Source organism: Maniola jurtina, chromosome 11 (genome assembly GCF_905333055.1).
Source record: "Maniola jurtina chromosome 11, ilManJurt1.1, whole genome shotgun sequence".
Lineage (NCBI taxonomy): Eukaryota > Metazoa > Arthropoda > Insecta > Lepidoptera > Nymphalidae > Maniola > Maniola jurtina.
In genome coordinates this window covers 5,965,212-5,978,597 of record NC_060039.1, presented here as the reverse complement: position 1 = coordinate 5,978,597, position 13,386 = coordinate 5,965,212, and the positions used below count along the sequence as shown (strand labels likewise).

The 13,386-nt window shown below is 36.0% G+C and overlaps 1 protein-coding gene across 2 annotated transcripts in view; it reads right to left on the bottom strand.

The window, feature by feature from the left end:
• LOC123869965 (ATP-binding cassette subfamily G member 4-like) overlaps positions 1-8,734 on the bottom strand; it is a 41,334-nt gene extending 32,600 nt beyond the window's left edge. Inside the window, exon 1 of one of the 2 annotated variants that reach the window (XM_045913094.1) lies at positions 8,432-8,734. In XM_045913094.1, the coding sequence (XP_045769050.1) occupies positions 8,432-8,449 (18 nt within the window). In that variant the 5' untranslated portion in view covers positions 8,450-8,734. The remainder of the gene's footprint in view (positions 1-8,431) is intronic. The other variant, XM_045913093.1, reaches the window with a different exon arrangement.
• Positions 8,735-13,386: the final 4,652 nt, after the last annotated feature.

Sequence of the window (13,386 nt, the reverse complement as noted above, 5' to 3'; positions counted from 1 at the left end):
ATTTTCATGCAAGTACTGCCAAAATCCTTAGCAAAAAACATATTTCCAATGAATTTTTTTTGGAAATTATTTTTTATCGTGTCGGAAAGCTCCTTGGGAGTCCATTTCTCCGAACCGTTATTTTGCAAGTGCTGCGTTTTCAATATGAACGTCTTCAGTAATATGAAGTATGAACGCAATGTCTCTTTTACAAATTGAGTAGGTATGTAAAGACAAACGAATAATCCATTGGGGTCTGCTAAATTGTTTCAGTATTCGGCTATATCGCTGAAGCTACTTATATGGGTAGAGATCGCTAGAGGGAGATCGCACGAGCAGCAGTGAAGAGTTCATAGCCACGACCACTGTGTCAAAATTAAAAGATTGAGGAGAAAAAGATTCGGCTATATGACCTCATTAATAACAATTTAACATAAATTGAGCGTGTTATATAATTGAAATACAGTTACGGGACCGTTAAAGTACAGGCATTAGTTAGCACAGTGTTAATTATTGTGTGATAAACAAGTTAGCGCCTAAAGTAGGGTATCGCGAGTGAATCATGCATAACGTATACGTGTGTAAAAAGCCTTTTTTTCGTGAGGAAAATCCGTCATGAATACAACTGTTCCCTGAGTGTAGTGGTTCTGTCGGACTCCCGACTTCTAACTTAACCATCACGAAGTTTTATCTTACCAGTCACCGCTAACGATGGAGTACAGGGATCGATAGCTTCCTGTAACTCCACCAGCGGATGACCCCCATCACCACTAGGATAACTATATGCCTTCTCCCAAAATACCGTTAGAGGCATTCAGGAATATTTCAATTTAATTCACAGTAGGCCTACCAACTCAAGAACAGGACTATGAGCAACAGACCAAGTATGGAAAACCTCTATGTTATTTCCAGAGGATTAATACCCCCTGAGCAATTTTAGCTCAGTTTTGTCCCCTTATGTTTAAAAAAATTAAAACTCTACTAAATCCACATTCTCAAACATATTGAAAAAAAAATCCATTTTAAAAAAGGTTTAAAAATAAATAGAAATAAAACGGTTTTGTTGAGCACTCGGTAATATCCTAAAAAGGGGACTTCGTGTGTGTTGCTGGCGGGCGTGCTCTGCCTTTTTGGAGTGTTTTCTGGAAAGCGCTCTAAGGAGGTGCCGTACGTATGTCGGCGAGCGCCGGCACAGACAGGGTCCACACTTGTATAGTTTCCCTAACTTGTTACAAATAACTACAAATTTGACATTGGCTAATCTTTGTAAAGCCAGACGAGAGAGAGAAAAAAAGTCTAAAAGGTACAAAATATAGGTAAATAAATTGAATGACGCGGACGTTCCCATAAATATTCTTATATCAAAAATTTATATCTTTCTGTTGCTTTTATAATTGCTGCAGTCCAATTAAGTTTTATATAGGAGTAATTAGGTGTGTGATTAGGATCTTTAAATAATAATAGCTAATATCCGTCTGCGGATTGTTATTAGGTAGGTATTGCTTTTATGAGGTTTCGGTAAATTAGGAATGGAAAATTAATGTTAAAGTATGTAGGTACCTAATAACGTATTTTCGGCAGGGTTTACTGATATTAATATATTTTATACATAATATCAGCGGATATACATATCACAATATATTATAACAATTGATATTTTATTGCTTAACTTCACACGGGGAATATACTTGGCAAAAAAGTCGACTATTACTTAATAATTAAACTTGAACTAACATAATATTAAGTACTTTAATAAAAATAATTATGATCAACCACATCAACTTTGTATGATCAAGCCTTCAACGCTTATGCGAATTGGACGATATATATTTTTTTCTTTGCTGACTTAATAACTAAACAAGGCTTCTTGCAATAAAGCGTAAGCGACGCACTATCGCATCTATGCACAGCAGATAGGATGTTTTATCACAAAATAACACTGGAACCGTGATACAAGTGAAAACCAAAAAGCTCCCAACAAAGCGCGTCCTAGAAGTTTTCCGCGCTTTTGCCTTAGGTATAAGTACATACTCTAATTCAGGAAAGCAAATTAGCTTAGGCTAAGATCTATAGAGCGCACTTTGACTTTGCTCATACTTAAGACAATGTTAAAAAGAGACAGTGTTATACCGGTGCTATAAATCTATCTCGTTTTAACTGAAACTGAAGTCTGAGCAAAGTCAAAATGCGCTCTATAGATTTCCACTTAAGTGCTGAATGGTGTATAGTCTTCATCATAAGCACAGTTATAAGTAGGATTTCTGCTTATGGATTACTTCTACTTTAGATCACACTAGTTTTTGTAGTAAATGTTCGCATGTATCGGTTAGTATTCATTTAGATACGCTCGGTCGACTAGTCGCCCAGCAATTCAGTCGACAACGAACGTTAAGGCGCATTTTCACTAGGCGACATGTCGCAGATACTTGTCGCTCGACATTCACGTAGTTTCTGTAAAAGTTGTGGGACAATGTCACACACAAAGCGACACACGTTCTCACCACTCAAAGCCTGTCCGGCGACATCGTGCGAGTCACGTGAATTTCGTGTCGAGCGACAGAGTTGCGCCACAAATGTCCCCTAATGAAAATGCGTCTTTAGAATCTGTAATTTATACAAATGGAAGTCGCCGTGTCTATACCACAGAATAATAATATAATAGTACTATACGTACTGTCTATACGCACGCAGTCCTCGCAACTCCGTGCGCACGGCATGGCAACTTCCATATAAATTACAAATTGAAACGGTCACCGTCGACCGAGTTGCTGGGCGACTAGTCGATCGTGTATACTGTGTAGTGAATCTTATTCAGCGGCGTTTTGCAACCAGCATAATACGACCAGTTTTTACTAGGACTACCGGGAAGATAGTGTTTGACATTGTGTATTTATACCTAAGTGTGCGTTTGCTGGATCATCGTGTACCAGATAGAAATTCCGGTCATTTCTTAGGGACGATTTTCATTGGCAGGGATTGAATATAATCGCATTCGGGCGATAGTTTCTTAGTATAAAAAATAAAAAATTGTGCTTTATATAGTGGAGATAGTAGAAGTCAATAGGTAGGTAGGTAGGTACGCTTGTAGAGTTTTAGAAGTTTTTCGTGAAAATTAATTAAAACGTGTTTCAAGATCTGTTTTCAAAAATTCCACTTGGGAAACCGAGATGTATGACGAGTCAGTCAGTTATATTATTGAAAACTCGAGTCCCGTGCAAAACATCGAGATTCTAGACAGACTGACAGTAAGTACTCAGTGCGGTAGAGTTTTAATATACTTATTGCTCTTCTGTAACGGCGTTTTTAAGAGGAGCAGGACATGAGCAGGATTGTAATTTAAAAACTTCGTCTTGTTCATTTTTTTGTTTGGACAAAAGCAGGTATCGATATCGAATACAACATAATATTATGCTTACAAGGTACATATTTAATTTTAAACAATGAGCAGTAAACTCTAAATTGATTTTCTCACTATTGTCAAAAAGGTAGATAAAATGTATCTCAGAGACATAATATTTTCGAAGAAAACTTACTTTTATTTTCTTATTAAGTTTTTATACCGTTTAATAGATATCCCAAATTATTTAGGCTTGATTATAATCTGATTAGGTACAGTTTTTTGTGGCGATTACGAAGTAATTTAATTAAGTATAAAAGGTTAATCTCTGTTGCCTTTGCACAAAAAAATAAAAAAATGATTGTTGATGTTACTATTCCACATGATGATAACCTAGTGAAAGCGGAAAAGGAAAAAGTATCGAAATATTTAGAACTGGCTCACGAGATTACCGCCATGTGGAGTGTTGACTCAGCGATTATTGTACCGATAGTTGTATCAGTCCATGATCTTACTGCGAACCAGTTGCGAACAGTCTCGACCAACATCTTAAGAAATTATTGCTTAACTGTTGAATCAAGGGTAAGATACAGAAGCAGAAGGTTCTTAAGACGGCAGGCACTGTGAGGAGGTTCCTCACTCTGGAGCACTGATCACTGGCGGCTTGGGTCCAACCCACCCTGCTAGTGGGTCTTATTCTACCATATGTATTATTTTTAACCAATGTTTTTCTTCCGTCACTTTAGTTTTTTGTTGTTTCTGTTATTAATCGACTTCAAAAAAGGAAGAGGTTCTCAATTCGTCGGAATCTTTTTTTTATTTCTCTTTTGTTTCTGTTATTTAATTTTTCGTTGTTTCTGTTATTTTACTTTTTGTTGTTCTTATTCGTTGATTTATTGGAGCCTTCACTCTACTACGTAAAAGTACTAAAAGTCTGTGTACCTGATTAAATATCAATAGATGTCGCCATAACCAAAATTGATAGTTTGAAGGTGAAATGGTCAGTCATTTGCGATATCAATTCTCTTAAATGCATTTATGTGATAATTTATAAACTATAGGAATGATTTCATCAATATTGCATTATTTGTACAATTACTTAAAAGTCGGTAGCCATATTGTCATATTATTCAGCTAAGTACAAAGTCAAACTCAAAGCCAGACAATGATAATAATGGTGATAATTAACTACATACCTAGCTACATACCTACCTAATATGGATATAAATCTTTATTTTGTGATTTTTCCAGATTTTAGACGTATTTATCAGTAGTCAGCTTTGATAGACAATAATTATAATTGAGTAGGTAGCTGGGCGCCGCCGGTGGATGCAATCTGCATGTTTTGTTTTGTTGTCTAGTAAATGTAAATATAAGTACCTAACATTTTACGTTAGGCAGCCAATGAATCCCCCATTTTTCTTTGATTTCACGTCACCCGTAGCCTGATATTGGACATAAATATCGTCGATTTAGGATCAAACCGAGAGTTCCCTCACTCTAGTTCTCTCTGACGAGGCCACGTGTTGTTTCTTCTTCATACGTAATTTATATGTACCTACCTACTGCATATCAAAAGTAACTAGGAACAAAATTCACCATACATTGTAGTTGTTATTAGTGCATAATTATGTATCTACAACAAAATAATAATTTTATGACAATTCATTATAAAAAAAAATCCGACGAATTGAGAACCTCCTCCTTTTTAAAGTCGGTTAAAAATTAGGTATTTACTGGATAATGCCCGCGAATTCGTCCGCATGAATTTAAATTTTAAAAATCCCGTGCGAATTTTGTAATTTTCTGGGATAAGTATTTAATAAAAAAATAAATTTAAAAAAACCGACTTCAATAACCTCACACTAAAAATTCTAAAATAATTTAATTTATTAATATATTATGTATACAAGAGTTAATCTAAACTAGCGGCACGCTATGATGGCCGGTTTGACACATTACAATAGTGATGTGGAATGTCAATTTATTCTCGAACAAAAAACAATTAAGTTTTGTTTTTGTACCTGATTAAATAGGTTTAATAAAACAAGCGATCCTATGTGACGATCGTATTAGATTCCATTTTTAAAAATTTATTGATATTTTTTTGCGATTTCAGAGGTTTGTCCACATAGTGAAAATTGTTCATATTCACAAGTACATTCACCCCTTAAATGGTGCAAACTGATTTTTCTACACTTGTATACATTTAAGAAATCAATTTAATAAATAAATTTTGAGTCCTAAACCTAAAACTACATTCGATAAAATTTATGAATCTCTGCACATCACTATCGTCAATAAAGTAATACAATTATTTCCTTCAAAGTCGTTATCAATTAATACGGAACTTCATGAGCGGACAAACGTCAAACCGGCCATCATAGCGTGCCGCTAGTGTAGTTCTATTATAACATATTTTGGAGCCGGTGCCAATTAGCCGCACGAACTGTTCACTCTTCATATTGGTTCTGACTCCGCATTGGCACCGACTCCAAAAGATGTTATGTTGTTTAGAAGTATAAAAATCTTTACTCGAAAGGGTCTAGTTTAAGAAATTAGTTATAGTATCGACTAATTTGTGAGTAACTCACGTCAAACTCATTATTTTGACTAATTTTTTAAACTGAACACTTTCAAGTAAAGATTTTTATGTAAACCTGTGAAGATGATAGCCATTGTCGGAATTAGAATACCATAAGCCTACTTTGTCGTATTAGTTTATAAATTGCGAAAAACCAAATTAAATTAAGAAATTGAATTTTGCGGGCAGACCCGTCTCGTGCAACTTCTTCTCGGAGGACTACATTCGCGATTTTATTTAATCACCTAACATTAAGTCGAGAAAGTTGTTATAAATCTAGTTTACGTATGTAATTTCTAGATACAAGTGAAAATTCTCAATATAAAGAGTAGTATTAGAGAAGTTTTAAGAAATTAATGTTTAAACTATTGTATAGCTATGTTGTATTTTAAGAAGAGTGTATCCGGAGCGCGCTTTATACAAATGGCATTTGATTCCTATTTAAATATCAACGAATCAAAGTGAAGATTTGGCAGAGACGTTCTAAAAATCAATCTAGGACCTGCCTACTGCCACAAATGAATGGAATACCTAAATGATTAAAATAGCAAGATTTGGTTATAATTACGATATAGTCCTAAAACTAAGGCTTATCAGAAAGTTCAAATTTTGAAAATCGCGATCAAGTGATTGCTGTAGTGACTCTGCAGGTGGTAGGTACCTAAAAGTTAAAACAGCTATTAAAATGAATGCGAAAGATGTCCAATAATATTATTTTATTATTTATTTACTATGCACACAAAACTTTGTAAAACTACACAAATATTTAAAAATTGGTAGTAGGTATGTACTTAATAACTAAACCAGAAAAATCTTCAAGTTATAATTTGGTTATTTACGTGGGCGATGGATCAGACTCTCGAACTACATAGTTTTTTTTTTTTTAAAGAATATTCACCAAGTTAATTATGCTGACTAATATTCCCCTTTCCCCTCCAATTAAACATAAAGCTTGTGTTAGGAGTAGGTACGCCCATAGTGCAACGGGTGGGGTTAGAACCGGCGATCTTTCGGTTTTCAGTCCGCTCCTTTAACCGTTGAGCTATCGAGGCTCAACGAGGCATAGTTTAAATATGAAGGGGTAAGCAAAAGAAGGAAGTAAATTACGATCTAGCTCTTAAACTAACTAGGTAGGTAATCACTATATATTTTTAGCTTATCTAAGATTTCATTTTAATGAGCGACATATGTATAAGATAAAAGTAAGTATAGTATAGTCAGGTTCAAACTAACAATTGTGGCTGTACGCGTATTATTAATTATCATAGCACGGAAATCATAGTGTAAACTTCATGTGTAGGTAATAAATTGTAGGACAACTGAAATCTTCGATCATTCGATAGATAAATTCAAATTAATTAGGTAGGTAGGTACCTACTTACCTATGTTAATAACATCGATGTATAAATAATTAATATTAATAATTTGCGGTAGAGACACGGTAGAGGTTTTAAACAAGATTGCGATGGGATAACTCTTAACAGTTAAATAGTGAATGCTTCGAGATCTATGTAAGAAAATCTAATTAAATCTGAGATCAGACTTATGTAAATAATCTAATTTATCTTGTAAACGTATACATATCTATACATATAATAAAATTGTAGAAAAGTGGTGTCTGTACAATGGAAATATATAAAAAAAAGTAGCAGGGGTTGTTATTATATCGATGCCGAACCCGAAATTGTAATAAATTTTTTTTGTCTGTTTGTCTGTTTGTCTGTGTGTTTGTGCTCGCTAATATCAGAAACGGCTTATTCGATTTAGATACGGTTTTCACTAATATATTGTAGTAAGCTTCACTTAACATTTAGTGTTTATTTCATGTTAATCGGTTCATAAATAAAAAAGTTATGTCAATTTAAAGAATCACGGCGAACATTTTTAATGTACATGCTGCCCGAAAAGTCACTATTCCACGCGAACGAAGTCGCGGGCACAGCTAGTTTCTTAGTAAAATGACTACTAATTTTAGTAAAACTTGAGTACCTACCTAGTAGGTACTTAATAGGAGTAAGCGATGTAAACAAAGTAGAAAGGGAAAGCACATGGCCCAACGTATAGAGATACCTATAAGTACCTACCGTTCTATGTAATGCAAAAACCTTCTCAGAGTCGCGTACGTATGTATTTTGTGCTTACTTTTATAGTAAACATTATTATAGTGAGTATAAATAAATGAAAGGCCATTGACACCGACCTTAGGGTAGGTAAACATTGTGTGAAAATCGTTCAAAATTTAACTGGCTACTTAAATTAAAAGTGAAAAATGCTCTACTAACAGGTAATTAGTTTGTTCATTGTTGTGCAATTCGTTTACGACTTTACTGTCGAATTTAGTAAATAATTAGAAGTGCAGTAGGTATTCCTTGGCACGTACCTAGTATCTATTCAGTTTATCATTGAACGTATGATAATAAACTTAAAGATAACTAGGTAGTACTAACGTTGTAATGATCTACCATTTGTTAATGAGCAAAATACGTAGTACAATGTTTATCATGTTGAATATTATGTAAGGGTTCGCCCACCTCCAGCCAAGAAACCATGTCGCACTTTGTAGCAAACGTCTTCGAAGGTGATGTTAATAGAATCCTCCACCAGCGACGTCGAATTAGTCTCTTGCGAGTCCGACTGGCTGTCGGTAGCCATTGCCACTAGCACTTAGAGCCACACTTAACTAGATAGAACAAAGGCTTCGTCCATCGCGCGAACACAAAGAATCGTGTTGAATGAAAACAAAGAGCGATGGGGCGGGCACTGCAACTGGTCCGACTCGCCTGAGCGCGAAGGCGATTACCGGCAAACTAGCGGCGCAGGCGTTTCTACCTCCTCAGTCCTTCTGTCAGTAATTATCGGTCGTTCTCCCCACCAGTTGCTTGTCCGTTGTCAAACTTGCAGCTGATTGTTGTTATCGGGACATGAAGACTGCAGGCGAATCCCGGCCATTGTTGCCAGAAGGGTACGAAATTCGTACTTTTTGGGTCATGTTCGTATCCATGGACTTATTTTCGTTATCTTTTGAAAGATACTTAATTAGGACTTTTTTATCGTTTGTGACATTTTATATGCCTCAAAAACAGTAGTGCCAAGGTAAATCCAACATTACATCCACAGGTCAAAATTCAGCAATTAACAGATTTTTTGGATTCTTAGGGTTCCGTACTCGAAGGATTTTTAACAGGACCCTCCTAACTTACTAAGCCTCCGCTGCTGTCCGTCCGTCCGTCCATCTATCTGTCAGATGGCTGTAATTTCTTAGGTAGAATTGGGTAGAGACTTTAAATGTTCGCAATTCACTGCAATATTGTGTAACCTGTTGCTACTACCGCCATAGCAACAAATAATAAAAAAATTAAATACGGAACCCTAAAAAGGCTGCCATTAAAATTAAAAAGTGTTATTTCTTGTATCATGGTACGGAACACTTTGTGTTTGTGACTCGCACTTCTTTACATTTAGCGGCGCGAGTAACGGCGTTGTAGGTGATTGTAGTAGGTACACTTTTTAACGTTTTTTGTATTTTATTAGGGTTTCGTTCGTAGGATTCACCACATATTATCATCTGGAAACAAGCTGGAAACGCAGATCCTGGGCCATGAAATGTGCGGCGCATTTATGTTCTATTATGCATTTCTAGCTTTGTGCGGGTAGACGCTGTAAATTTTATTAATCAGATGCAACAGTCAAGGTCTACTCAAGCTGAACGGCTAACCTAAATACAGTGGTAGCTAATTTAACCTTGTAAGTATATATTTCCTTTGCATCTAGAGGCGCTCGTTTCTCCCTTTTTATGCAAGATTAAGAGGGCTCTCTCCGTCACTCGTTTCATACAATCGTAGTTCCAATTTCATTTGAATATTAAGAAACCAAAGTCCATGAAATGCAGACATATTCTAGAAACTAATATCTATGTCTGTGGTTTTCCAGATTTCTGTTAAAATATTCGGTTTCAAAGTTATGCGGTCTTAAAAAATTTCATACAAATCTTTGAGCCCCTGTAATTTTAAAACTACATATTTTTAGAAAAATCTAAAACACCACAGACACGGATATTAGTTTTTAGAATATGTCTGCAAAATTTCATGGACTTTGGTTGCTTAATATTCAAATAAAATTGGAACTACGATTGTATGAAACGAGTGACGGAGAGAGCCCTGTTAATACCTACTTGTGGCAGTGATTGTATAGTGGAAAGCTGGATATCTGAAAAACAATCATGAAGTCTAGGTTGGAGTGCTCTTGCTCAAAGATGCCTGTTCTTTCTTAGCTTGAAGGTGGTGCGTGTTGTTTTATATTACTGACTAGCTGATGCCCGCACCTTCGCCCGCGTGGATTTAGGGTCTGAAATCCCGTGGGAACTTTTGATTTTCCAGGACAAAAGTAGCCTATTCGTAATAGCCCGTCCCCGGGATGCAACTGTTTAATTTTTAAAATTTAAAATTTTTAAAATTTAAAAATTTAATTCTAGTATCGACTATTCTCACAAATTAGTCGATACTAGAATTAATTTCTTAAACTGGGCCCTTTCAAGTAAAGACTTTTATATAAAGCTGTGAGGATGAGGCTGTGAGGATTGATGATAAGGATGCCTGTTTGTCACCTGAGTCCTCTAAAACTCCTAGAGAGTGTTCCTAGCTAATTAAAACATCTCGTGTTATATTAATACAACATTATTATTATTATAGAAAGACAAGATTGAAGAAATAAGATTCGGTTTTGATACGTCTACGATAGATAAATAATTAAGGGGCCATTGAATGTACCTTTTGGGCAATAGAGCCAATGGATCTCCATATCGTAGTGGAATAATATGTCCTGGCGAAATTGATTTAAGACAACTGACGAGATCAAAAAGGTCTGATGAAAGACTAATAAATAAATAATTAATTGGTCCTCTTTAAATGGTAATACTACAAAACCTGTCCAAAGGCATACCGGTCTAAAATCGCTTAGTGGCAATGACACATTTAGTGGACTGTATTAGCAATTAAAATTTCGCAAAAAAAATATGTATTTATATGTATTTGTGTATAGGCTCAAAGTCAAAGCCTTATTCATGAAGTTGAAAACTAAAACCCGATTGCGATCATCTTAATGAACGCTGAAATACTAAAATGACCACAAATCCTTTACTTGTAAAGGATGTGGTCATTAAAAAAAAATGTGTTTAAATTTTCAAAGTATAGACAACTATAGATATATATATATCAAGTGGGGTATAATTATTTTTTTTTTTAATACACGATAGTTTTTGATTTGTCGTGCAAAATGTCGGAAAATTACCCTAGTACGGAACCCTCAGTGCGCGAGTCTAACTCGCACTTGACCGGTTTTTAATATTAATATCTACTAGTGTAGATACCTATGCTTAATTTACACTAAGTACCAACACAAAAATAACTTCCCGTAATTGATTTAAAAATATCTCGTTACTGAAAATAGCGTGCCTAATGATCAAACAATTTAAAAACGTTTTCAATAACAAAGGCGCCAATTATTATAAATTTACTAAAAATTGTACTGTGTATTGTATTATTATATTTATTTTGTTGTCAGAATAATAGGAGATACTTAAAAAAAAAATTAGGCTCTATTCGTATATTTCTTTTTAATTTTCAAGAGGGTCTCCAGCCGGGCGATTCAGAAGCCAGACCACTCGATTCGGTAAGTTATCGTTCGAATCTTATCGAACGATAACTTACCGAATCGAGTGTTTTGAATCGCTCGGCAGAACATTTTATATAGAGCACTTCACAAAATGCATGTGCATAGACTATAGAGCTCATAGGTCTTCTTTAAAGAAAAATACATCATCATCATCAATAAGGCATTCTGGAGCGAGTGGTGTGAAAAAATTTATAACACCCCCGACAAGTGAAGGTTACAGTAAGAACTAGAAAAGAGTTGCTAACTTTCAAACGGCTGAACCGATTTTCTTGGATTATAGCTAAGAACACTCTCGATCAAGCCACCTTTCAAACAAAAAAAAACTAAATTAATATCGGTTCATTAGTTTAGGAGCTACGATGCCACAGACAGATACACTGATACACACGTCAAACTTATAACACCCCTCTTTTTGGGTCGGGGGTTAAAAATACAAAAAATCATCATCTTCATCATCATTAACCCATCTGACTACTACTGAGACCTAAGAGGCTAAGACCCTCTGCTGAGTAGGTACAGGTGTCCTCTCAGAATGAGAAGGATTTAGGCTATAGTCTAACACGCTGGCCAAGTGCGGATTAGCAGACTTTATACACCTTTGAGATTATTATGGAGAACTCTCAGGTAGATATTATGCAGGTATATTGTATACCTACTATGGTATACCACGTTACCTCAAGACCCGTCACCGTCGGCAATGTCAGCATCGAAGTTGTTCAGGAATACCTCGGCCAGATTATAAAATTCGGTAGAAACAACTTTGACAAGGAGGCTGACAGAAGAATCCAGCTGGGCTAGGCAGCATTTTCAAAGCTACGTCAGGTCTTCGAATCGTCTATACCGCAAAGCCTTAACAGGGCTCTCTCCGTCACTCGTTTCCACTCGTTTCATACAATCGTAGTTCCAATTTCATTTGAATATTAAGCAAGCAAAGTCCATGAAATTTTGTAGACATATTCTAGAAACTAATATCTGTGTCTGTGGTGTTTTAGATTTTTCTAAAAATATGCAGTTTTAAAATTACAGGGGCTCCAAGATTTGTATGAAAATTTCAAGACCGCGTGACTTTGAAACCGAATATTTTAACAGAAATCTGGAAAACCACAGACATAGATATTAGTTTCTAGAATATGTCTGCAAAATTTCATGGACTTAGGTTGCTTAATATTCAAATGAAATTGGAACTACGATTGTATGAAACGAGTGGAAACGAGTGACGGAGAGAGCCCTCTTAAGACTAAGGTCTTCAATGAGTGTGTCCTACTTGTGATGACGTATGGAGCAGAAACGTGGACACTGACAGTTGGCCTCGTCCACAAACTAAAAGTCGCTCAGCGTGCTATGGAGCGAGTTATGTTGGGTATTACTCTCAGGGATAAAATCCGGAACGAGGAAATTCGCAGGAGAACAAAAGCGATCGACATAGCTCAAAGGATTAGCAAGCTGAAGTGGCAATGGGCAGGCCATGTCTGTCGCAGAACCGACGGCCGTTGGGGCAGACGTGTTCTGGAGTGGAGACCGCGTACCGGTAAGCGCAGTGTGGGACGACCTCCAGCCCGCTGGACCGATGACCTGAAGAAGGTGGCGGGGAGCGGGTGGATGAGGAAGGCGGAGGACCGTGTTTGGTGACGCGCTCTTGGAAAGGCCTATGTCCAGCAGTGGACGCTTACAGGCTGATGGACGGATGGATGGATTGTATACCTAATGGGTTTTGTATCGAAAAGTATTATAATCTACCTAGATTCTTATATTAACAAAAATAAATTATAGGTAGGTATACCTAACTCTATTATATAATACATAACTATTGTTTATA